This window comes from Rhinolophus ferrumequinum, chromosome 9 (assembly GCF_004115265.2).
Source record: "Rhinolophus ferrumequinum isolate MPI-CBG mRhiFer1 chromosome 9, mRhiFer1_v1.p, whole genome shotgun sequence".
NCBI lineage: Eukaryota > Metazoa > Chordata > Mammalia > Chiroptera > Rhinolophidae > Rhinolophus > Rhinolophus ferrumequinum.
Window position 1 is genome coordinate 3,536,815 of NC_046292.1, and position 27,325 is coordinate 3,564,139.

Below are 27,325 nucleotides of genomic sequence, written 5' to 3' on the forward strand. Positions count from 1 at the left end.
CTTCGTCCATTGTCTCCCACCCATGTTTCTCTCTGTGGTTCAGGTTGGATAAAGTCTATTGATTTATCTTCAAGTTCACTGACTCTTTCTTCTGTCATCTCCATTTTGATATTGACCCCATTTAGTATATTTGTTTATTTTGGCGATTTTACTTTTCAGTTCTAAAATTTCAATCTGCTCTTCTTTATCTTCTGTCTCTTTGCTGAGACATTCTAGCTTTCCATTTGTTTCAAAAGTGTTCCCTCTTACATAGTGGAGCATTTTTATAATGCCTGCTTTAAAATCTTTGTCTGATAATTCCAGCAGTTGCATCATCTCACTGCTGTCTTTTCCATTCAAGCTGGGATTTTCCTGGTTCTTGGTATGTCAATTAAGTTTAGATTGTATTATGGACATTTTGAATATTATATTATAAGACTCTGAGTCATATTTAAATCCTATGAAGAATGTTGATATTTTGTTTACTCAGGAATCAACCCAGTTGGGTTCAGGCCACAGTTTCCAATCAGCCTTCTGTGGGCAGTGGTTTCAATGTCAATTCTATGTTCAAAGCCTGTGCTATGCTTTCAGGTTTCTCCTGCATGTGACCCACCCAGGGGGTCCACTTTGGGACTGGGTGGCAATCTATCCCACAGGTCAGTTCTCTAAGCCTTTGGTATGCTGTTTAGGGTGAGATTCAGGGGTAGGGATGCACTTTGGGGGTTAACCCAGAATTTCTAAACCAATTTTATGGGACCGCTTTCCAAGCTCCTTCATCTCCACAACCTCCCTAGTACTTTCCAGTTTCCTGGGGTCCCCATTTCAATCCTCCAACCAGACCCCACTGTGTTGCACACTTCTGAAGACTATACTTGAATCCAAAGCCAAGCAGTGGCAGGACAGAGAGTTTTTTTTTAAACATGCAGGAGTGTACAAAAGAGCTAAAGAACTCATCAATGATTATTGGAAGTCAACATGTAATGTCGAAAATTGATAAACCAAGAAATAGCAGTAGAAGCACAGTATTTAGGAAGCAACGTAAATACTGTAAGTCACAGCTAAGAGTTGAAAGTGGCTGCCTCTAGAGATATAATATTTTTGAAAAGACAACTGTTTGCTCAAGGGAAAAAAATACAGGAGTTGTTTAAAAAAGAAAACATAATCATAATATACTACCTACTTACCTTCACAGTAAATAACATAGAAATAATCATAACATAAACACCAAAATTTATTAGCCAAAAATTGTGGGATTTACTCAGTCAAAAATCTGGTCTGCTTATAATATTTATACTTTTCTTTGATGAATATCTGCCACTCCCACTCAACTCTAAGTTCCAGGGGCTCAGAGACACCTTTCCTAGAATATGTATGGGTGCTCAATAAAAACTCATTGAATGAATGAATCAGATAAAGAATTAACTGGGGTAGGGGCACAGAATAAGCACACCTTGGTTTCCAATCTATCTGACTTGGTAGATGGTGGCACTGTTATATAAGGTAAGAAATACTGGAAGATGCAAACGAGCGCTTTTAGAGTGTGGAGAGTGACTCGAGTTTGTGACCAGTTTTAGTTCACAATCTCTGTTTAGAGTAGTGGTCCTCAGCTAGGGGCACTTTTGCCCGCTGGGAGACATTTGGCAATGAATGCTGACACTGTGATCTGTCACAACTCAGGGGGGCAAAGGGGTGCTACTGACATCTAGTGGGTAAGCCCAGGGCTGCTGCTGACCTCCCCAGGACAGCCTCACAGCAAAGAATTTTCTGGCCCAAAATGTCAACAGTGCTTGCTGAAGGTGAGAAACTCTGATTAGTGACCGTCCTTGTGAAGAATGACAGTATTTGATTACGTGTGTCCTTCAGGTAATCAAACCTTCAAAGGCTGATGCCCCAATATCATTTACACACCTAAAAAAATGAATGAAATGTAGTGGCCTGGGAATCATAAAATTAATCATAATTTATTATGATTAGATCATATTTATTTAACATAAAGTTAAATAAATACTTAGAGATATACATATATGGACAGAGAGAGAATGAATGAGAGACTGATAATGGCTATAGGCTTTCTAATGGCAATTTTATAACAAGGGCTCAAACCAGACCATGTGGGAATGTAGCAAAATGTGGTCCCATCACGAGACATTCTTCATAATTAGAAAAGCTGCACGATCAGCTGCTCCCTTATTCAGGTCCCCAACACATTGTCCAAATCGTAAATAACAACACCGAAAACAATGTTTGTTGCTAGAGTCAGCACATAAGTGACATACTGAAGTAACAGGTGTGGTCCCTTTAGCTAAGAAAAATGAGACAACTGAGTCCGAACACGTTCCTGTTTGCCTGCTGAGATAGGCCGGGCGTATTTCAGGAATGGAAGCAGTAGAATCAAACCACATACACAGACAGAAACTCTGGCCCAACACATGAGACACATCGGGGGCTACAGACGTCAGCAGGGCACTGGCATCCCACGGACTCAGTGGCACCCTCGGTCACCACTACCCATCCTGCAAGGCCACCAGCAACACTTCAACTGGCCCTGCCCCACCTTTCTTTGCTTTCTGGACGGGGGTTCAGAGAACATTCCATTTCAAAAGTGGATTTTTTTAAATCCTGCTGTGGCCCCACCTCTCTGCACACAGCTGGAGAGGGGCCAGATCCAGCAGGCATGAGTGACAAGTGACAGAGATGGGCCAGGGCTGGACGCTGACCACCTGACTCCCTCCACAGCACTCAGGCCACACAAGGCCCATCCTCCAGTGCACCAAATGTTTCAAGAGCCCTTTTTAAAAGACACATCAGCACAGAAGTGGATCTCATTGCTAAGTGTGGACACAGAAGAGTCACAGGCCCTGCAGGTCACCAGGAGAGACTGACGTGAGAACAGGGATGTTATAAGACCCGAGATAAAGCTGGCCTCCGTGAGTTCCCAGCTAAACGTGTGACTCAGCAATCACATATATTTTACGGGCAGATCCGTGACATGAACAAATTCTGCTCATGAGACATCTGTAAACACATCTGTCAACTGGTGAAAACATATAAACTTTTCTGAAGTGTATGAACTTGCCAGACACTCACGGTACAACAATCATACCTAGGAACTATGAACAATTTACCTCTTCGGAGCTCGTGCTGGCTGGGGGCACCTTATAGACCAGACAGTGCGAGGGGTTGGGCCGGATCCCCCCCTGCAGAGGTAACACCACCTTCCCAGAGCTGGCTTCCAGCGGGGGGCTCCAAACGGCCCAGCGAACCATGTGCATACACGCCAAGCTGGACGAGGAGGGGACGGGCGCGGCCTAGAATGGAAACAAAGCACAACAGGGCGTGCGTTATCACTAAACCCACCGGCCAGGAATCAACAGTGCTTTCATCATGAAGTATAACTGGAGAGCAGGGCGGTGAGGCAGGCGACCATCACTTGCATTTTACAAAAGCAGGACACAGCATCGCACTGGTGGCACAGGGCACAAGGCAGCTGGCCTCCCGATCCGACTCCCCACTGGCCTAGCTGCACCCCTACCCCATACGGAGGATTCTGAACCACGGGGGTGACATGGGAGGAGAAACAGCCGGAAGGTGGGAGGTGCCCAAAGGGACCATGAGCACAGCCTCTCACTTCCTAACGCTCTCTTCATGGGGATCCCCCGCTGGGATGAGGAAAGCAAAAGAATGGGGTGCACTATCAGTGTCTCTGGGCAGCAGAGGGTGCAAGGGGCTCCATCCCTCTCCACCACTGGCCGCGTGTCCCCAGGCAGCCCTACCAAGTGTGGGCCGTGGTCACAGGGAGGGCCCCACATCCGTGGCCCACGCCCTGCCTCCGAGGGTGAAGCGTGCCGCCCCAAGGGAGGGGGGCCAGGGGACCCGCTGACTCCGGCTGCGTCAGCACAGGAAGGCATGGCTCCCGCAGTGTGGCTGGGCGTCCGACACACCTGCTGATCTGGCTGGACACAGGGAACCGCCTGCCATTGTCACAGCCAGCAGTTGACTGCACTCGGGTCCAAGGCAGGTGGCCACTCGCACAGAGGACTCGGGCGGGACTCCGACACAGACAGCTCGTGGCTGCACCTGGGCGTGAGTGGGTCCCAATACAGAAAAGGAAACACCTGCTTCACCCAGACCAGTCTTCCCAGACCGTTCCTTACCGAATGATGTCCTGACCTTTTATTTTATATCCACGTGGGAAACACCCAGAATCAGCATGTGGTTTTGAATTAACCCCGCCTCCCCGAGTCCCCCCTGTAACTGGACCTCAGACCACCTGCGGATCCTTTACTGGAGCCAAAGGTCAGATCACAGGTGAAGCTAGGGCCATATTCTTGCCTGTCATGGGCTAGCAGAGATTTGGGTTCCTGTCCATTTCATGAGGAAAAGACCCACGTCCTGGAAGGACAAGCAAAGAAGCAGTGAAGTATGAGGCCCCAGTATGTGACCTTGAGCATCTGCCAAAGACAAAGACAGCGTCAGCCTTTGCCCTTCCAGTGGCAGCGGCCACAGTGTACCAAGAAAGAGGTGATTATAAATCCACTGTTTTAAAAAATAAAAGTTTCGTAAATGCATAGGAAAGCTGGCCACTAAAGAAACTATAAGGATTCGGTAATACCTGGACTACTTTGTAAACAGTCATCTATAAAATCCAGAAGGTTATTACGGGATCAAAACAAAATAAAATACGCATCCAAGTGTTCATGCTGTTTGTGTAATCCTTCTGGTTTAATTTTTCAAATTAGACGATTCTGATACCTAATTTTCCAATTTCACAGTTCCTTGTGGTTTTTAGTTCTCAATCAATACGGCTCTCTCCTGTGTGAAATATCTATCCGTTACACACTACCCACTTTCCCTCCCTTTTGTTTTGAACAGCCCAACAAGAAGAGATGGTTAGTGAGTTATCGATCACTCCTCCACGAAGACTTCAGTGGGCCAATTAGGGCCTGGTGGCCAACTGTCAGCCTGCATCCTCTCCCAAGCAGCCAGGGTGACACCTGCAGGCACGCACCTCCCCAAGCAGCCCCTTCCCAGCTCCCAGGAGAAAGCCAGGCGCATCCAGCATGCAGGCAGAGTATGAGCTACCCACTATTTGGTCAACGGGACAAAGGTCCTCCTAGGAGGGAATTCCAGAGGCTAAGACCACATCTGGTTCATTATAATAATGCCCTAACCTGCCACACTGGGCTTGATTTTCATGCCAACTGAAAAGCAAAGAAAAAAAACCACATTGATTTGTTCCCATTTAGGCTTTTCATTGTTATCCCAAACAACATACAAAAGGACAAAGGCCTACAGCCGGACTAGGAGCCAGGTTTGTCATGGAACAGAAGTGCCACACGACATTAACGAGGCAAAGCACAAACAGGAAACCGACACCTGACCCCTAAGAGCGCTACAACCCAGGGTCCCTGCGGTGTGCTGAATGGTGGCCCCAAAAAGACACGTCCGCAGCCTGATCCCTGGACTCTGTGACTGTGGGCTCATTTGGAAAAGGGTCCATGCAGACGAAACTGAATTACTCGTAAGTACTAATTACCCCGGGTGGCCCTAAATCCAACGACAAGTGTCCTAGTAAGAGCAGGACAGAGACAGAGGGAAGGCCACGTGCAGAGGCAGGAAGAGGCTGGAGCAATGGCGGCCACAAGCCAAGGGACGCCGGCAGCCACCAGAAGCTGGAAGGGGCAGGAGGGTCCTTCCTAGAGCCTCTGGAGGGAGCACAGCCCTGGCCAGCAGACCTGGTTTGGGAGTTGTGGCCTCCAGAACTGTGCAAGAATAAATGTCTCTTGTTTTAAGCCCCACAGTTCACGGCAATTTGTTCTGGCAGCCCCAGGACACAGATGAAGTCCCCACGGCTTCTATCCTCAGCCCAATTCGAAACTTACTTAGGGGCAGGAAAAAAACTTCATTTTATTTCATGAGATTGATTTTCTCCAGATTTGCAGTGAGAACTTTTTCCTCCTGCCCAGGACCCGACGCCAGTCGCCTGGACCCAATCCACACCACTCTGGGCACTGCAGCCCCAATGCCCAGGAACACACTGCAGAGGTGACAGTGGCACCTACTGAGGCCACCACCAGAGACAGAACCAGGCCCAAAGGACAAACCCTGGATAGGGACAACCATACTGGGGCACTTCGCTGGACACAAATGGGGAAAAAAAATAACTGGGGTGTCAAAACATCTCCAAATGTCCCCGATATAGCAGAGATCACACACAAAAATAAATAAGCTAGCAGCCCCGAAAAGACACATTACTGATGAAGGGAGGTCAGGGAGGTGTGAGGCCCCAGAAAAGGGCAGCTCGGGGCCCCAGCCGGGCACAGGCGTGTTCCGTATTCACACATGTCCTTTACATGCACTGCTCACGTGACCCTCACCACGGCCGGGGAACGCCGATCACCAAGGGCCTGTAGCCAAATGCGGTGGGTGGCACAGACCATGTGCAGCCAGTGGCTCTGGAGACTCAGAGCCGGACACGGGACACAGGCAGGTGCAGGGTTCTCTTCAAGTGGCTCGTTTCCTGGCTTCTCCTTAAAAGGAAGCTGGGCTCTTGGCCACTGAGGTGAACTGCCTGAAGCCCACCGAGGTGAAGAGTTAGGAGAGTAACAGGCACCCAGGGTCCCAGCAAAATCACTGGGCAAAGCGGAGGTTCACTCCTTCCAGAAATGGATCCAATGTCTGCCAACACCTTTTCCAAATTAGACACACAGCAGTCTTGGCAGCTGCTGCAGGCTAATTTGCTTCATGCACATTCACGGTGAAAAAGGAAACCTAACAACATATAATTAAAGGTTCACGTGCCCATCTATGACACATTATGTGCAGCGTCATTTACAAGCAAAGTAATCATCTGACGGGCAATATTTTCATCCTGTTCTACTGAGTAATTATTTTTAAACATGTACATGAGCAATGAAAAACAAAGGGAGGATGGTTTAAGAAACGTCTGTAACCCAGTATAACTCTTCATACTGGCTAAAGGGTTCATAATACTTTGGCCTTCTTTGCACAAAAGGTGTCAACTTGACTGACTGAAAGAAGCAGTGGTGAAACCCTCATGCGTCTGGCGCTGTGACCAGTAGAGTGGACAGCCATATGGGCCCCCCCTACCCATTGGAGACGGAGTCTGGATTCCCGCAGCCAGTGTCTGGGCACCTCACGGCCTGTGCATCTGCTTCCTCTGGAGACCCTGCCCCCTGCCTGGTTCTGTTTCCCCTATCTCTGAGTGGGTCGTGCAGAGCCTTGCCCACGGGGCTCAGACTTGGGGGCCTGGCATCTTTTCCTGTGGGCACTGCCCCTCCTCTCCATGGGGAACTCCACGCCCTGGAACAGTGAGAGTCCAGAACAGGGATGCACATGGGGCCAGTCCTAGTCCTGCCATGAGGACATCCCCAGGGGTTTTAGGAGAAAGCAGCTCTCTCATTGGGCGTCACCACCCGGGGGAAGCAGTAAACCTGAAACCATCCAAAGCCACAGCCCACCCAACCTCCATGGTCCCGAGAAATCCTGGACAGGACAGAGCAGAGCTACAGACAAAGGCGCACGGGAAAGAGAGGAACAAGGCAGGCAGAGATCGTGGAGAGGACTCAAAGGCACCAGACGTGAAAGAGAAAGTTAACCAGCTGGACTTAAATTCAGGACCTTTTGCTCATCAAAAGACAGTGCTACCATTGGGACAACCAATAAGGGCACACAGATGGTCTCTCTGCTTGTTTCTTATAACTGTATATGAACCTGTAATTACCTTAAAATAAAGCTTAATTTAAAAAACAGTGTGTGGCATATGATAAGAGCTATACAAAGTGCTGTTAAAAATTTTTTAAATGTCTATCCACACACAAAAAAAAACCTACAATGTTAGAAGATGTAATGGAAAAGAAAATCCCATTTACAATAGCAGCACAAAAATTAAATATCTATGAATAAACTTAATGAGTACTGTCCGACTGTTTAAAATCTACATTTCAAAAATATAAAAGGAAATCACTCTTGAAAGACACAAAAATAGACTGGAACAAATGGAAAGACATCCCTTGTTCTTGGTTAGGACATAACAACATACTTAAGATGTCAAATCTCTCTAAATTAACTTATAAATTTAATGCACTCTAAATAAAAATGCCAATAGGCTTTCTGGAGCTAGACCGGTTGATACTGGAAAACCAAAACAGCAAGGAGAGCTCCACAGGCAAGGAAAGGGAGGCTCTGAGGCCCCAGCAGCCCTGCCGGGTGGTCCACACACTGCAGAGACTCCTCGCATTGGAACCAACAGAGCAGCCCACAGAGAGAATAAAGGTCTATAGTCAGACACGACTGTAAACAGAGATCTAGCGCGTGATAAAGAGGAGTCTTAAATCACTGTGGCATACGAGGACGTTCTAATAAGTGGTATTGGGCCAACTGGACAGCCATTGGAAAAGAATAAAATTAGATCCATTCTTCACACGACAAACAAGAGACCTAAACATAAAAGATGAAACTATTCGAGGACTGGGAGAGCACAAGGAGAAAGTCCTCTGCATAAGTAAAGAAAGACTTTTTAACTACAACTCAAAACCCAGACGCAACAAAAGATAAGACTGATACATCTGACTACATCACAAAATGTTTTCAAATTACCATGGGCTATAAACTGAATGTTTCTGATCCCCCAAAATTCTTTTTTTTCTTTTTTTCATCAGTTTGGCTCAAATGATCCCCCCAAATTCTTATGTTGAAGCCCTAACTCCCATAATGCCACGGTACTTGAAGGTGGGGTCTCTGGGAGGTGATTAGGGTTAGATGAAGTCTTGAGGGTGAAGCCCCCACGATGGGATTAGTGACCGTATAAGAAGTAGAGAAAGCGATTTCCCTCTCTACACACACACACACACACACACACACACACACACACACACACACACCAAGGAAAGGTCATGTGAGGACACAGCCAGAAGGCGGCGTCTACAAGCCAGAAAGCGGGCCCTCACCATTAACCAAATCTGTCACCCTGATCTTGGACTGTCCAACCTTCAGAACTGAGAGGTTCTGAACAGACAGCAAATGTCTGTTGCTAAGTTGCCTAGTACATCAGGTATTTTGTTACAGCAGCCTGAGCTATAAGATACGTGGCCCAAAATGGAGGAGCAGGGAATAAAATGACAAATGACCAAACTAGGAGAAAACACCCGCAGTATACAGCACAGGAAAAGAACAAATACCCTTAAAAAACAAAAACTTTTTAACATATGATGAAAAATGGCAAAACTTCCTAGAAAGACAGCCAAATACCTCACAAACATGAAAGCATGTTCAACTTCACTTAAAATCAGAGAAATGCAAATGAAAACTATACTGTGACACCATTTCTCACCCATCAGACTAGCGGAGTTCAAAAGCCTGACGATGTAAACTACAGTGAGCCGGAGGGGTAGCCAGCCCCTCGTACATTGCCAGTGGGAATAAAATACCACACAGCCCCTCTGGGGAAATCAGACAAGATCTAACAAAATGATGTTTGCACCCTTCCTCCCAGCACGTCCACATCTAGGGACTCACCCTGAAGACTCACCTCCCACAATACAAACGTGCTCACACATGAGATCACACAGCTGGGAAAGGAATGGGGAGGCGCCTGGCGGACGGGCAGGTCTGGCTGCGGAGATGTGCAAAAATGCCCATGTGTCATCTGCTTCCTTCGTGCACTGAAGGAGAACTAAGAAAACACACGCATCGTCACAAACGCAAGCGGGAAGGATGGCTGGGAGCGACAGGCCTGGGCAGTGGACAGGACAGTGGAAAGGACACGGAGGGTGCGATACTTACGTCACCTTTTGGAAGAATTCTGACTTTTAAAAGCGTATGAGTGTTCTATCTATTTAAAAAATAAAATTCTATCAATAAGGACGGGGAGGGGAAATAACTATAAAACTGAACGCAAACAGAAATGCACAGAGTAACCACGCTGAAGGGGCCCAAGCCAGGAGACTTGGGAAAAGCCTACCTAACGATTCCCTTCGGGCACGGCCACAAACGAATCCCGAACTCTTTGGCACGTGTGCTCTTGTAGCGGTATGGATGCAGCAATTCCGACATTATGTGCTCTAGGGCTGGGCGAATGAGTACCTGTGCTGAGGGGGCCGGGAGCCAAGGTTCTCTCTGCGGGAGGAGAGACGAACAAACGTGGACGTTGAGGCACGGAGAGCCTGCCAGCATGGGCTAGGATCGAAGGATCCGTGAGAACTCAACTTCTGAGCCACATGTGCACATGGAGGGGTGTGTGTGTGTGTGTGTGTGTGTGTGTGTGTGTGTGTGTGTGTGTGTGTGTTTGCATGTGCATACATGTCATTTGTGTTTCCATATGTAAAATTTCACGGCTCTGTCCACTGAAGGGGCTTAGACAGACCTAGAGCCCAGGTCTGGATTCTAACACCACCTCCCCTCCCCACCCCACCTCAAGAAGAACCAGGATTCATCAAAAACAAGGAAAGTCTGAGAAACTGTCACAGCCCAGAGGAGCCTAAGGAGACATGACGACTAAATGTAATGTGGCATCCTGATGGTTTCCCAGAACAGAAAAGGACATTAGGTAAGGAAATTTGAATAAAGTACGGGTTTCAGTTAGTAATAATATATCAATATTGGTTCATTAGTCATGACAAATGTACCATACTAATGAGGTTACTACCAGGGGAAACTGGGTGTGGGTATATCTGTACCAGCTTCACAGTTTTTATGTAAGTATAAAACTTGCCTAAAATAAAAAGTCGATTTAGGGAAAGGTTGGTTCTAGGGCTGGAACAAAGAAGGTACAAGATGAGCCTGGAGCATCTTGTTATGCCAGAAAGTAAGAAAACGCTCAAAAACCAAACAAGATGGAGGATGTCACCTGAAGGGCCTCTGGCCGAATCTGGGACAATTTAAGCAACAAAAAAATTAGGGCGGTAAGTTTACAATAGGGACCCGGGGGTCCTCACCAACATGGGCTCAGTGGTCAAATCAGTCAGTCAGTCCGGCCACAGAGGAGAAAGGGGGGGTCCTGGACTCAGAATGCTGCATGGAGGGAACGCTGGAGTTGGAGGTCACCCCTCATGGATGCCAGGGGACATTCAGACGGGGAGGAGGTAAATGCATGGTTTAAGGGGTCTCCCCACGGACTGGTGATTAGTTGCAGGCAGGAAACTACTAACGCTACAGTGGTGACATCACACACCTGAGCAGATGATCAAAGTTAGTGCGATAAAAAGGTGCAGATGGACATGGCACACCTCCAGGTGTGAGACCCTCATGGGACCCGACCTCACTTAGTATTCCCGCCAGGGATGCATAACCTGACTCCACTGGGGAAGAAACATCAGCAAACCAAAATAAAGAGCATTCCATTCAAAGCATTTTTTAAAGGAGGGAGATGATACTATTAAAAAAATAAAAGCATAGATGACAAAGAAAGGCAGAGAAACTGTCGCAGACTAGAGGAGACCAGAGACGTACAACCGGACAGGACGTATGACTCTGCGCATACCGTGTTTCCCCGAAAATAAGACCTAGCCAGACAATCAGCTCTAATATATCTTTCGGAGCAAAACTTAATATAAGACCTGGTCTTATACTGTATTATATAAGACCCAGTCCTTTGGAGCAAAAATTAAAGATGCATTAGAGCTGATTGTCCAGCTAGGTGTTATTTTTGGGGAAACAGGGTCTGACCCTGTACAGGCCAGAAATGCTGGAAAGGACAGGCTGGATCGATGGGCAGAACTGGAGTACGGATGGGAGACTGAGGTACATTCAACACTGAATGAACTGAGGTTGATCACTGTACTGTGGTCACATGAGGGAACATCCTTTTTCTCGAGAAATACACACTGAGCATTGAGGGGCCAAGGGCCATGATGTCTGCAATTTATTCTCAACTCGTTCAGAAAGAATGTGTGTGAATCTACACACAACACAGGAAAGGGGGTTGGGAGAAAACATGAACAAGGAGTGCACATTAAAAAAAGGGGCAAACATGGACTATGCGTGAGTCTGGACCATCAAGGAATGCATATGAACACACATTCACACCCACCAGAATGGCTAACATTGAAAAGACAAACAAAACCAAAAGATGGGCAGGACAGGGAGCGGCTGTGACTCTCAAACAGCGCTGGTTTAACTCCTTTGGAAGCTGGCACTTTTCAGAAAGACAGCCTACATCTACCTATGACCCAACAACCTGCTCCTGGTATTTACCAAACAGAAACGAAAATATATGCGCACAAAAAGATTTGCCCAGGAATGTTTAGAGCAGCTTTACTCTTTAACTAGAAAAGTCCACCAACAGGAAAATGAAGAAACAAATTCATGTGACTGAAAACCCATGACATGAAAGACAATGAATATAAACATCAAAGAAGCTCAATGAATTCCGAGTAAGATGAACCCAAAGAGACCCTATATTATAATCAAACTTCCAAAAGACAAAGAGAGACCCTTGAAAACAACAAGACAGAAGTAAATAGTCACAAGTAAGGGGTCCTCAATCACAGCATGAGCAGATTCATCAGAACTTTGGAAGCCAGAGGCAACAGACCGATATACTCAAAGTGCCAAAAGGAAAAAACTGTCAGCCAAGAATCCTATATCGGGCAAAACTGTCCTTCAAGAGTGAGGGAGAAATCAAGACATTCCTAGATAAGCAAAAGCTGAGGGAACTCATAGCCCAGCACTAGCCTTGCCCCACAAGAAATGCTTAAGGGGGTCCTGCAAGGTGAAACAAAAGGACACTGGACAGTAACTCAAAATCATATCAATAAATAAAGATCTCAATGAAGGTAAACAAAGGGGCAATTATAAAAGCTAATATTGCAACTATTTTTGTAGTTCGTGACTACACATTTTGTTTTCTACATGATTTTTAAAAATTAGTATATTTAAAGAAAAACATTTTGGTGCAAAACTAGTATTATTGTAACTTTGGTTTGTAAGGCCAAATCTTGTTTCCTACAATAATTTCAGAGACTGATACATTTTAAACAATTATTAGTTTATGTTTTAGCACACACACTGTATGAAGATGTAATTTTGTGACATCAATAACCAAAAGGAATGGGGACAGAGCTAGAAAGGAACAAAGTTTTTGTATGTTATTGAAGTTAAGCCAGTATAAATTCAAATTAGTGTTATAACTTTAGGATGTGAATGCACAATTGGCTGTAAAATATACACAAAAGGAAATGAGAAAGGAATTTAAACATTTCATACAAAAAATCAACTACACAAAAAAGACAGTAGTACAAAAAATGAGGGACAAAAAATCTGTAAGGCATACAGAAAACACCACAATGACAGAAGTAAGTCCCCCCCAACAGTAACTACTTTAAATGCAAATGGGTTAAGCTGTCTAATCAAAAGACAGAGATTGGCAGAATGGATAAAATATGTGATCCAACTACATGCTCCCTATAAGAGACTCAATTTGAGATTCAAAGACACAAACAGGGTGAAAATGAATGGATGGGGGGAAAAATTGCATGCAAATAGTAACCAAAAGAGAGCAGCAGTAGCTGTATTAATATCAGACAAAATAGACTTTAAATCAGAAAAGGTTAAAACAGACAAAGAAGAACATTATATGTCAATAAAAGGTTCAATACAGCAAGAAGATATAATAATTATAAACATATACATACCGAAAGAGACAATCAAAATATATGAAGCAAAAACTGACAGAATTGAAGGGAGAAATATACAGTTCTACAGTGGTTGGAGAGTTCAAACCCCACTCACAATGATGGACAAAAAAACCAGACAGAAGATAAGTGAGGAAATAGAGAACTTAAACCACACAATAAACCCACTAGTTGATCTAACAGACATATACAGAACACTCCACCAAACAACAATGGACACATTCTTCTCAAGTGCACATGGGACATTTTCTAGGATAGACCACACATTAGGCAACAAAATTAAGTGTCAATAGATTTTAAAAGACGGATATTATACAAAGTATCTTCTCTGACCAGTATGAAGTTAGAAATCAAACAAAGGCAAACTGGAAAATACATAAAACTGTGGAAATTAAACAACACAATTTTAAACAGCCAGTGTATCAAGGAAGAAATTACAAAGAAAATCAGAAAATACTTAGACACAGATGAAAACAAAAACACAACATACCAAAACTTACAGGACACAGCAAAAGTGGTGCTATGGGGGAAATTTATAGCTATAAAAGCTTGCATTAAAAAAAAGAAAGATCTCAAATCAACAACCTAATGTAACAATTTAAGGAACCAGAAAAAGAACTAACTAAACTCAAAGCTAGCAAATAATAAAGATTAGAGCAGAGATCAATGAAATAGAGAACAGAAAACAACAAAGAACTTCAGTAAAACCAAAAGTTGGTTCTTCAAAGCATCAACAAAATTGGACTAAGGAAAAAAAGTGAGAAGACTCAAATTACTAAAATCAGAAATGAAAGTGAAGACATTACTACTGATTCTACAGAAATAAAATAAGGATGATAAGAGAGTAATATGAATAACTGTACACCAACTAATGTATGGATACCTAGATGAAATGGACAAATTCCTAGAAACACAAAACCTACCAAGACTAAATCACAAAAAAATAGGAAATCTGATCTGACACATAACTGGTAAGCAGACTCAATCAGTAATCAAAACTCTCCCAACAAAGAAATGGCCTAGACCTGGTGGTTTCACTGGTGAAGTCTACCAAACTTTTAAAAAAGAACTAAGACCTATCCTTCTCAAACTTTTCCATAAAAACAAAGAGGAAGGAACACTTCACAACTCATTCTATGAGGTCAGCATAACTCTGATACCAAAGCCAGACAACGACACCGCAAGAAAACGACAGACCAATATCCTCTATGAATATAAATGCAAAAATACTCAACAAAATACTAACAAACAGAATTCAGCAGCATACCGTGTTTCCTCGAAAATAAGACCTAACTGGAAAATAAGTCCTAGCATGATTTTTCAGGAAGGCATCCCCTGAACATAAGCCCTACTGTGTCTTTTGGAGCAAAACTTGATATAAGACCTGGTCTTATTTTCGAGAAAACACGGTATTAAAATTATTATATACCATGACCAAAAGGAATTTACTCCTGGATGCAAGGATGGTTCAACATATGAAACTTGATCAATGTAATAAGCCACATCAACAGAATGAAGAGAAAAAAAACACATGATCTTCTCAAGTGGTGCAGAAAAAGAATTTGACAAAATTCAACTCCCTTTTGTGATAAAAACAATCAACAAACTAGGACTAAAAGGAAACTACCTCAACATAATAAAAGCAATATATGAAAAACCCACATGCAAATATCATACTCAATGAAAGACTAAAAGCTCTTCCTCTCAGGTAAGGAAGAAAGTAAGGAGGCCACTCTCACCACTTCTATTCATCATAGTACTGGAAGAATTAACTCAACCAAGGAGGTGAAAGACTTAACTTATACAATGGAAACTACAGATACTGCTGAAAGAAATTAAATAAAACACAAATAAATGGAAACACATCCCATGTTCATGGATTGGAAGGCCTCATATTGTTAAAATGATGTCAATATTACCCAAAGCAATATACAGTCTCAATGCAATCCCTATCAAAATCCCAACGATGTATGTTGCAGAAACAGAAAAACCCATCCTAAAATTCATATGGAATCTGAAGGACCACAAATAACCAAACACTCTTGGAAAACAAGAACAAAACTGGAAGATTCATACTTCCTGATTTCAAAACTTCCTACAAAGCTACAATAATCAAAACAGTGTGGTTTTTGCATAAACACAGACACATAGACCCATGGAATAGAATAGAGACCCCAGAAATAAACCCTCAAATATGCAATCAAATGATTTTCAACAAGGGTGACTAGACCATTCAATGAGCAAAGGAGAGTCTTCTCAACAAATGATGCTGGGATAACTGGATCTCGACAAACGAAGAATGAAGTTGGACCCTTACCTATCACTATATACAAAACTTAACTCAAAATGGATCAAGTACCTAAATGTAAGGCCTAAAACAATAAAACTCTTAGAAGAAAATATAGGACAAAGCTTCATGACATTGGATTTGGCAATACGTTCTAGGATATGATGCCAAAAGGCACATGTAACAAAAGAAAAAATTGGATTTCATGAAAATTTTAAAATATTCAAAAGATAACTATCAAAAGATACTATCAACAGACTAAAAAGGCAACTCACAGAATGAAAGAAAATATTTGCAAACCATATATCTAGACCTAATAAGGGACTAATATCCAGAATGTATAGAGAACGCCTAAAACTCAACGACAAAGAAACAAAACAACCTGATTTAAAAACAACCAAAGACCTTAAACAGACATTTCTCCAAAGAAGATATCGGAATGGCCCATAAGCACATGAAAAGATGCTCAACATCACTAATCATAATTATCAAAACTACAATGAGATACCCCATCAGGATGGCTAATCAAAAATACTATTAAAAACAAACAAGCAAAACAAACAAACAATGAGTGTTGACAAGTATGTGGAGAAATTAGAACTCTGTGCACTGTTGGTGGGAATGTAAAATAGTGCAGCTGCTGTGCAAAATGGTATGGCGTTTCCTTAAAAAAATTAAAAATAGAATTATCGTATGATTCAGTAATTCCACTTCTTGGTGTAACCAAAAAACTGAAAGCAGGGTCTCAAAGAGATACTTGTATACCCACGTTCATATCACCATTATTCACAATGGCTAAAACACAGAAGCAACACAAGTCATCAATGGATGAATGGATAAACAAAATGCGGTGCAATCCTACAATGGAACATTATTCAGCCTTAAGAAGGAAGGGAACGCTGCAATGTGCTACAATATGGAGGAACCTTGAGGACGTTATGCTCAGTGAAATAAGCCAGTCGCCAAAGTACAAATGCTGTGCGATTGCACATACATGGGTTACTGAAAGTAAGACAGAAAGTGTGTGGAGGTTGCCAGGGGCTGCGGGCAGGGACACGGGGAGTGAGTGTTTAACGGGCACAGACTTTCAGTTGTACGAGATGAAAAGAGCTATGGGGATGGATTGGTGGTCACGGCTGCACAACAATGTGAAGGTATTTAATACACTGAACTGGACAGTTAAAACGGGTTAAAATGTGAGGTTTTATGTTATGTGTATTTTACCTCAAGAAAAAAGACATCAAAAACAAGTAAGTCAGAATGCCACTGAGCTGTACACTTGAAAATCGGTTTAGGTTATGTGAATTGCTCCTCAATAAATACAACATTTTTTAAAAGAAGAATCAAAACAACCATTTTTTAAAACGGAGTGAGTCGATTATCTTTCCTAAAACCATAAAGGAAACCCAACGTTGGAACACAGTAAAAGATTCAGCCCCAGGTTCTCCCTTCTTTCCAGCCCCCAGTGTGACGTGTTCGCATCCACGTGTGACAGTCCCCCCCTCCACGGGCCCTGCCTGCTTGGGGACGGAGGCGGGAAAACCCCAGGCTGCAGCAGACACAGCTGTGGCTGCTCTGTGCGTGGGGCTGCACGGTGACTCGCTGGGACACGCTCCGCGTTCCCAGGGACGAGTCAGGGTTATTTCGAAAGATCACCAGAACATCCTCAAGACATCTTTATTTCCAAGCTCTAGGAAGTTTAGGTTTATATAATTTTCAGAATAATTCAAGGCATGGTACTTTTGTTCCAAGTACAGAGATTCAAAACACGGAGCTCTGACGGGTTCTGGGCACCCAGACCAGCTCTTCGCACATGGTAAGCACTCAAATCTGTTGTGTGACCCTGTTTTGTTCAAAGAATAACGGCAAGTACATAAATAATCAATCTTTCCCCCTAGAGATTTGGGAGAGGGTTATTTTGCTGCATGACTCTCACAAAAAGACTGTTTTGACTGCTGGCGGTCTGGGTTGCGGGAGGTGAGGGAGGCCTGCACTTATTTTGACCTTCACGTGCAGCAAAGGACACTGGGTCTGGTTATTTTGACAGCTGCCTTCACTACAAGTTGCTCTCTTAGGCTCTAGGGAGGTTCTGCTTTCTAGACTTGACTCAACCAGAAAAGCGCCTGCGGAGCCCACGCTTGCACAGCTCACAGCATTCCCAAATGGGCTGCACCGTCCCCACATCGTCAACTTTCTGGAGAGGAAGTTCTCTGGATGGAAAGAACTACTTCCTTCGGCTCTTCAAGGACAACCCAAAGACAGGTTACAAAGGCTAAAGGCTCGGATCGTTCTGCCTAACTAAAAAGATGGGAAACATTGCACAACAGATTAAAAACAAAGAGTGTGCCCGCCTCCTCAAAACTTTTTCCTGGATTGTTCCTAATACTAGCAAAATACTCAGGACCAAGAAAATCCCCTCAGACTCACGTACCGGGGTACAAACTGGATACACAGTGAGCGCAGATGGCCGCTCACGATCTAAACAAACCACTTAAAGATGAACAGTTTCACAAAGCAACCGCGGAGGCCAAGGCTTTAGCTCTGGTCAGAAGGCTGAGCAGAGTTACACCATGGCCGGAAGCCGGGCCCATTTTGGTCCCTCAAGCTTGAGCCATGAAGAAGCACAGACGTAAGGGGCCAGGCCAGGCCAGCTGCCCAGCTCATGAACGAAGACTTGGTTTAGGAATCATGGTCCACAGAAAAGTATATTTTCTGACTTCTCTATTTTTGACAAATACTTAAAGCAATGCACACCCAGGCTGACTGGATAGTGGATGATATTGAGAAATTCATTTTTGTTTTTTAGGTGTGAGGATGGCATGACAGTGAGGTAGGTGTTTAAGCCCCTACATTTCGGAGACACATACTGACCTACCCACAGGTGAAATGACGCGATGTCCAGGGGAAGCTCTAAACTATTCTGGGAGGAAGGCGGATGGAGAGAAAGAGCTGACACGAAACCCACCGTGAGCTGGGAACTTCTGAGGCTGGCAGTGGGTACACTGGGTTCCTCAGACGCTTCTCCCTACCATCACACTGGAAATGTTCCGTAATAAAAAAAGGTTTTAGAACGGAATGTACATGCCAAAATGTTTACAGTAATCATGTAATTGTGATGACAATTTGCTTCAAAATAAGCAAAATGGGTTGTGGGAGAGGGTTTCGACAACAGGACTGTGCACAAAGTTGAAAAGCACTGAAGCTCCATGGGGGGCGGGGGGCGGGGCGTGCATTTTACTATCCAGTCTGCTTTTGTTTATATTGAAATTTCTACCATATAAAGTTTTTCTTAAAGGACAGAAAAGGGAGAAAGAAATTTGCAGTTTGGATGCAGTTAGAGTGATGCTCCCTAAGCATGCTGGGTGTGCCCTGCCCCTCCCTGACCTTGCAGGAGGCCCCTGAGAGTTCGGGGTGGTGGGGGACGAGAGCCCACGCCGGCCCTGGCATTGCTGTTTTCTCTGCCAACATCTCAACTTGCTGGTAATGGGGATGTTCGATCAGGTGTCACCCACTGGTGCCTGACTCCTTTCCTTGTTCCACCCGGCAAGGCATCTGGGTGGAAAATCATTTCACACACTGGAACATGTCCTTTCCAGATTACACTGAGGAAAGTGCGCTCGAAGACAGTAAGATGGAACCCAGTGTTCTGTGTTAAGATAAACCTCCACATCACAGAGGACTGACGAGCTATTATTACACAGCCACTTTCCAAAAGCTCCGTGAAGCACGCCGAAACCAACCACCACTGGTGAAGCATTTCAATGAAGAATCATTAAACAAAGGATAAAGTGTCACCCAAGACATATCAGTTTCAGCATGCGGGCTTTATCATCGCAAATTATAATTAAGGTGTGGAGGGGACATTAGCTACATGTACGTGAGGAACGGAGGGCTGTGTGGGGCTCCCGCCGAGGTGCCAGGCCCCCCGAAGCCCCACAACCCCCGGACGACAGCCAGGGTGCAGGACCTGAGCCCACACCTCTTCCCCCAGGCTCAGCGCGCAGCCCCAGAAGCCCCACAGCCCTGGTGACGGCCCACACCTGGCCCAGAGTGCCTGCCCCACACAGCCAGGTGCATTCATGCACAGAGACGTTTCAGAGGACATTTCTGGTAATAAAGAAAGAGAAAAGCAGAGTGACATCAGAATGATGGTGGCTGTGGCTTCGGCCATAATCAGAAAACCTGCCTCGCCACGTGTTCACCTACTAGGACTCAGTCACACCGACCTGCGGTGTGGACGGCGGAGAACTCAGCTCGCTGCTCCCGGAGCAGATCGGAAAATTCAGTGGCCTCTGCGCCCGACACCCCGTTCTCCTTCCCAGGCTCACCCCGACACCGCTCTCAGCCCTTCTGCTCTTCCCTCGGCCGCACATCAACACAGGCAGACTGACCACCATGGAAGGTGTCTTATGGGCCGTTTTCCAATTTATAATTGACTTGTTGATGTTTACTCTTCCAAACAGAAAACTAAATCTTAAGAACAGCATGACTGGGGTTTTCCAAAGAATCTGCATCAATGATGTCTACGCATTATATTTCTTCCAACTGAATCCTATGAATTCTCACTCTTACGTAGGCTACAGCCACCTAGCAGGCTCGTTGTAAGAAACCATTCATCACTTGTGCAGACGGAATCAAGACTTACGATGCTTAATATCATATGAAAAATGCATTAAAATGGCCTCGTTTTTCAAAATAATTATCCATTGGATGCTATCACGATGCGTGCCTACTGAAATCCTTATTACCCTCAGCCAGCAGGACGTACTCTGACCAGGAAGACGGGAAATGATTACAACAAACACTGTCACTAGGAAGAAGTGTTTTCTAGAATCATATTCCACACTTGTTACTCATCTCGCTAATATAATTACGCTGCATTTAATGGGAAAACGTTAATGGCAACTATTAGTTGGCGAGCCCAGCGCCAGGTGGGACCTGGACCAACACGGTGGCACTTACACTGCCGTCCACTCCGGAAGGGCTGTTAAACACGTACTCCAGCTGGAAGACGATGGCGAACACGGGGTGACGGACCATCTCGGGGAGTCGGAGGCGGCTTCTCAAAACGAGAGCCTGGCTTCCGGAGCTGTGTCAAGGACACAAAGCGGGGGCCCGTCAGGCAGTGGCTCGCACTGCCCATGCCCACCTCCACCAGCATCACGGCAAGCGCTGGGCATGGCTATGCAGTGAGTCCCCCCTTCCTGGGCAACTCCACTCAGCTCGTCTGTGTTTGGCCCCCAAGGTAATTCCCCAAACCAGAGCCTTTTTTAGGTGCCATAATCGATACTTTTCCCCAATTGCTGGGGCTTGTATCAGTCAGCAGGACGGAATTGGTCCAACTAGGTCTCCAGAAAGGCCCCACTTCCAGGGCCAGCCTCTGCCCGGCTTTGCATGTGGTGCCCTTCGGAGATGTCTCTGGTCCTGACCTGGGAGGCACAGGGATGAGCAGAGCGGCAGGACCTAGTGCCCAGTGGTTCTCCATCGTACGAGAAACAGAGCGTGGGGCTCATCTGGAAGAAGGCATGCCAGGGTGCCCACAGACCCTAGGTAGCTGTGGCTGGAGTTAATGCTAACCCCAAAATGGTCACAGCACAGAAACAGGATTTTTCCAACCTCACAACACTGGGGTGTACTCCTAACGGCGGCACCGCAGCCAGAGGAGACACGGGAGCCAGGGAAGAGCCCCGCCCAGATGGGAGAGTGCACAGCTCACGTGCAAGAAGGACCTCGTGTTGCTTGGGTCCCCGGTGACGTGCCCACTCACACCTCCTGACGCCATGGGGGCCGGGACTCGGGACCCTGGGGAGAATACCTGGCCTTCGAGGAGGACACGACTTTCCTGCTGAAACTGGCGGAGCGCGTCAAGGCCACCTCCATCTCGGGTACTAGCACCACGACCTGTGGCCTCTGCACGAAGCCCAGACCGTTGTGCACGCCCACGTGCAGGCGCCGCTCCAGGACCTCCAGGGCGCCAGCGTCCAGCGGGCTGCCCCCCTAGAGAAAGCACACGTCAGACAGAACCCGGTCCTGGGCAGAGGGGAAAGGAGCTCGCCGGCTAAGTTCCCAGCAGAGGGGAGACTGTAACAGCAGTTTCAGACCCTTCCAGATCCCATGGTGCTTAGTGAGAATGAGTCCCAGCTAATGACAGGCAAGTCAACCAGCCTTAGGGCATGTCTGGGGCAGTCTAGGGTTTGCTCACACAGCATGATCTTCTCAGAGCAGTCACCCCAGTGCACCCCCGCGGAGGCCTGGTCACCACACGCCTGCCCTAGGCTTCCAAGGCACGTTCTCAAGATACAGCCAACTAGCAGCCAGGGACCTCGGCTCCTCCCACAGGACCCAGGGCTGAAGGTGCAGCCCCTGCTCCCTACGGCGGGAGGCAATGACGGAGGCACCTGGAGGACAGCAGTCAGGCTTCACCACCTCTGCCCTCCGTAGCTGTCAGACACTTGGGGCAGAACGGGCAGCAGGAAGAGGGGGCATATTCAGGCAGTAAGTCAGAAACCAATAAAGATGGAATCTGCCCCAAAGTGATCACGGGATATTAAAGTGTTTCATCTTAACAAAAAACTGTGCAGGCACTCTAACAAATGAGCAAAGACTTTCCTCCGGGCTATTCCTGTTTATTAAATTATGTGATCGTTGCAAAATGATCCCTGAATTTTCAAGTTTTCTTCATTGCCCATTAATCAAGCCGAACGGACCTGAATTCAGCCTATTAGTCCTTGAGTAATGAAAATAAAGCGGTGGAGACGACTGAGTATCTGCCAGTTGGATAGGACTAAAATTACAAAGACAGTAAAAATACATAATAAAGTCATTTTATGGGAACGTATAAAATTCAACAAGGATACTCTTAAAGCCTCTCTACCCACATACAATCCACTCTGAGCAACAAGGGAACAGCAGGAACTACACCAAGAAAATGGAGGTTGCCATTTCAGTCCTCTTCTCTGCTTTGTGTTTCTATTTCATGTGAGACCACATTATGTGAAACTACCCATTTTCAAGAATGGGTAGAAAGAAAAAAAAATCCATCTCATCCGTGTGTCTGTGTGTGTAATTAACAATTTGCTAACTGTACAGACTCCTAGGATGGGCACCAACTAACTGGCTCATTCAATCTCACCTCAAATAAATATTAAAGACCTAACGTATGTCGACACTATTTTACGCACATTAGGTGCAGCGCTGAACCAAACCACGTGTCCATCCTCCAGGTGCAAATACACCAAGAGGGACCAACAAACCCGTCCACAGGTAAGGAAAGCAGGGCTCCCAGTGAGGGCCAAGCCCCTGGAGAGACTCAGCGGCGTGCTGCCCAGAGAGGGGGTCTGCTGGGGCGGAGGGAGGGCGCTGCCTGAGCAGGGCAGGCAGGTGTGCACGGACCTGGACGAAGATGGTACAGGAAAGTGAGCTACGTATTCAACGGCCCCAGGTGGGGAGGGGAGCCGGCACCTCTACCAAGCGCTCCACACACCAGCTTTAGCTGAAGAGTTTATAACAAAGGAACGTGTTCACACAGGTGGGCTGAACCTGACAGCTTCAGAGGGAGCGCCTTTCCCAGAAAACTGCTTTCATGGGATAAAATCATTGTGACTTCTAGTCATCTCCTTGGAATGAGCTGAATATCCTCAAAATGTCCTTTGTAAATGTATTTTATGGGTTTCCCTATGCTCATTGGGTGATGTAACTTACTTTTAAATGAGGACTGTTTCAAGATGTATCAAAATTAATGTTAACTAATGTCTCAGGATCACACAACCTTCATCACCATCAAAGCTAAGACAACAGGCTAGCATGTCCCTCTTCAGCCACAAAGAAGGAAAAGACAGGACCAGTCACCAGGGGCTGGACGGCCCACCTCGGCAGCATCAGAGCCGCGGCCCTGCCGCTGGCATCTCCACTATGCAGGTTAAGTTCTATGACGGGAGACAGTACCTCCCGGAAGCGATCACTGATAAGGAGTTCCAGAAGCTCTTCCTCAAATTTCTCCAGGGAAGGATACAGCGTGAAGAATAAATCGTCCAAGTACCACGTGGCTGGCTTCTGAAGTCGAGGCTTTCGGAGGGCATCACCTGAAACAACAAGAGCGCTCAGGAGGGTTATTCATGGAAATGCAACCACCAGGCATATCTGATGGCTCTCACCACCCAAGGTGCCGGCCGTGGTGACGGGACCTGCAGGCAGAGAAGAAAGCATGGGCACCCCACTCAGACCAGACACTAAATCAGAACCCATCTTGGTTCAAGACGCTGAACTGATTCAACAAATGCAACATTTCATTTGAGGTCCAAAATGCACCCCAAACTTCCTCCAGGAACCAATTTTACAATCAGCGCATGGATCGCAGAATACAGAGTAACATCCGTCCCCTTCGGCTCGGCTCCTCTTATCACTTCCTCTCTGGCAAGAACACAGTCAATGATGCCGTTTCTCGTTCGACTGCGTTTACCTTGAGCCACCTGGAAACACGCAGGAACCCTCATGAGATGTTAAGGCAAAAACACAGTCTGGGCTGACACCCCAGGAGAAAGTCCCTGTCCTGCTCGAGAAGCATCCCCGGACCGTGAGCTCCGTGAGGACAGAAGGGGACAATGGCTCCTGGCATCCAGCTCAGGGCCCAGCGTGGAGCAAGTGCATGAAAACTCTCACTGCGAGAGGAGAGTATCCACCTGTTTAGAGAGGCCTGCTCCTCGGACTGCGGGCAGAGGCCAACACAGGAGGAAGCCGGCAAAGCAGGCGCTTCCCGAAAACACAGCCCCGTGGGGACCGCATGTCCCCATCACTGGAACCTGGTTCTGGTCCTCTGTTTCTTCCTGAGTTTTTATGATTATTTAAATATTTAGGTTCAAGGTCTTCGATTTGAAAAGCCAATTTCAAAGTTAAAAAAAGAAAACAATTGACATAAGACTCAATGATGGTGAAACTGCTGTAAGAAGAACACACTACTATCTGGCCAGAAGGTTTTAAGTCAGAACAGCTAAAAGGCAATTTTGTCTTCCTACGTATTGAGAGCCTTAAAAATATCCATATCTACCCTCTGCCCCAGTAATTCCACTGTTGAACATATTAAGCAAAATAAGCAAAGCATTCATTGGAACATTATTTATAATAGAGAAAAATAAGAAACGACCATATGTTCCAAAATAGGGAAATTTAAGTAAGCTCTTCATCCATATAAAATGAGAACAAAACTCATATTGCTAAAGATTATTTAATGATTGAAAAAGAATCATGATACCGTAGAAGAAAAGCATTTAAAACTGTGTATTAGTCCATTCGATACCAATTTTATTTAAAACCATATGTATTACATGCATACATGTGTACCTGCAGGCAGTAATCATCGATTATTTTATTTCTTTCTCCATGGTTTTCTACATCTTCCCTATCACAGACATGCATTAGGTTTGATGCTTCTGAGTAAGTTTACGTATTCCTTTCATAATTTTTTTAAAAAGTGTTTGCAGCAGGCCAGCTGATGCATCAGAAATAATTAAAAGTGCAGGCAGCACTATTCACAGTCGCCAAAAGGTGGAAACAACCCAAGTGTCCATCAACTCATGAACAGATAACAAAATGTGGTCCAGCTACACAACGAAACATTATTCCGCCTTAGAAAGGAACTCCTGACACAGAGATGAACCTTGAAGATGTTATGTGACGTGAAACATTCCAGTCACAAAAGGACAGATACTGGATGATCCCACTTACATGAGGTCCCCAGAGTAATCAAATTCAGAGACAGAAAGTAGAAGGGTGGGTGCCAGGGACTGGGGGTCGGGGAGACAGCTTCAGCTCACAAGAGGAAAAGCCATCCAAAGCCCCTGAGCGACGGGACCCTGCAAACACGATATGAACTCGCACCAGGTCTCCCCAGAGGCCCCACCACTCCTGGAGCTGGGCCAGTTCACAGTGCACCCCTACAGTGCACCCAGGGCAGACGCTTCTGTGGGTGTCGGCTGGTTCAGGAGCGTTCTCAGGTGTCCAGGAGACGCTCCACTTTGCACCAGATCCGACGGTGCTGTGAGAAGTGGGCCTGGACCCCTGTACCTCCCTGAGCAGCACCAGGACGCCTGGCTCAGGACTCTATTCAGAGTGTTAGGGTCCATTCTAGGAAACGGGCTTCTGGCTGACATGTGTGACTCAGCTTCCACAGCACCCGGTCGCTTCATGCGAGGCTCTGCACCAGCTCCACTGCAGGCTAGGCGGCTGGAGCCTTCTCCCACATGACCCGCAGGGCCCAGAACTCTTTCTGGTCCCCCTTCACCGATAATGTAGGTTACAGGCAGAGCACGAGGATGGGGTCTGACAGACACACAGATGTGTGACACCGAGAATGGCCAAGGAGTCCCAGCACGAAGGCGTGCTCCGAGCCAGGGTACGGGACCCCTCCTTGCAAGAAGCAGCTGTGTGAGCCACAGCACGGACAATGACCAGGTGACAGTGTGGGGGCTCCCTGTCCAGGAGGCTCAGAAGTGAGTGAAGAACAGAGGACATGCGAGAGGGAGGCGGATGGATCTCCCAGTTGCAAGGAAAAGATTCTACGGAACCAGCATTTCCAAACTGGAATGATTCTGAGCTTCCCTCTAAAAAGCTGCTCGAGGAGAAAGGACTGCTTCCTTCTGGGGAGTGACAAAGAGCTGCCGGAATGACGAGAAGTAAGAACTGTCATTTCTAGTCATTCCCGGGTGGAAAATTCCTCTTATGAATTCAATCCTCACACACAAGAGGGAGAGTAAAACTAGGAGACGAGAAGAAGGTCTGTGGGCTGTATGGATGTCAGTGTCCTGGCTGTGACCTTGTACTGCAATCTGGGGACACTGGACAAAGGGTACATGGGATCTCTCTATGTTATTTACTAAAACCACAGGCAATCACGACCTCAGTGAGAATTTCAACTAAAAACAATTCAATCCTCCTATATTGTGGCATTTTACAAATGAACAAATAGCCAGATTTCTAATACAGCATCACAACAAAGTCAAACCCTCTACCGATTCATCAGATGACTTGCCCGGAAACTAGTCCAGTCCTGCTTTGGCCCTTCCAGGGTTATAAAATACTATCCAGCAAAGAGTGAGTCACAAAAGTCCAGAGGTAACAGCCCTGTCACAAAGCAGCTGGGTGCCTGCAAGGCCGCGAGGTACACTTTCCATGTGGCATCTCGTGCAGAAGCGCAGGCTGAGCAAAACGGGTTCCCTCTCTCCTCTGGGATGGTCACCAGGGGCCTCGGGGAGAAGCTGTGCTGGTCCAGTCTCCCAGAAGTGGGAGCCGGGCTCCCTCCCGCCCTCCAGAACGCACTCAGGCTGGGCTTCCAGCATCCCTGCTCATTAGTTTTTAAACAATGAGATAAATTGTTGTCCGTTTCTGCAGTTTTACAGGCACCGCCTGCCTCTGT

General features: G+C 46.0%; 1 protein-coding gene across 2 annotated transcripts in view; it reads right to left on the reverse strand.

Moving 5' to 3' along the window:
* NPHP4 (nephrocystin 4) overlaps positions 1-27,325 on the reverse strand; it is a 108,449-nt gene that overhangs the window by 56,550 nt on the left and 24,574 nt on the right. For both annotated transcript variants that reach the window (XM_033113474.1, XM_033113473.1), the window contains exons 8-11: positions 23,863-23,999; positions 21,734-21,915; positions 20,881-21,007; positions 3,105-3,287 (exon numbers count right to left, since the gene is read on the reverse strand). In XM_033113474.1, coding sequence (XP_032969365.1) covers positions 3,105-3,287; positions 20,881-21,007; positions 21,734-21,915; positions 23,863-23,999 — 629 coding nt within the window. The remainder of the gene's footprint in view (positions 1-3,104; positions 3,288-20,880; positions 21,008-21,733; positions 21,916-23,862; positions 24,000-27,325) is intronic.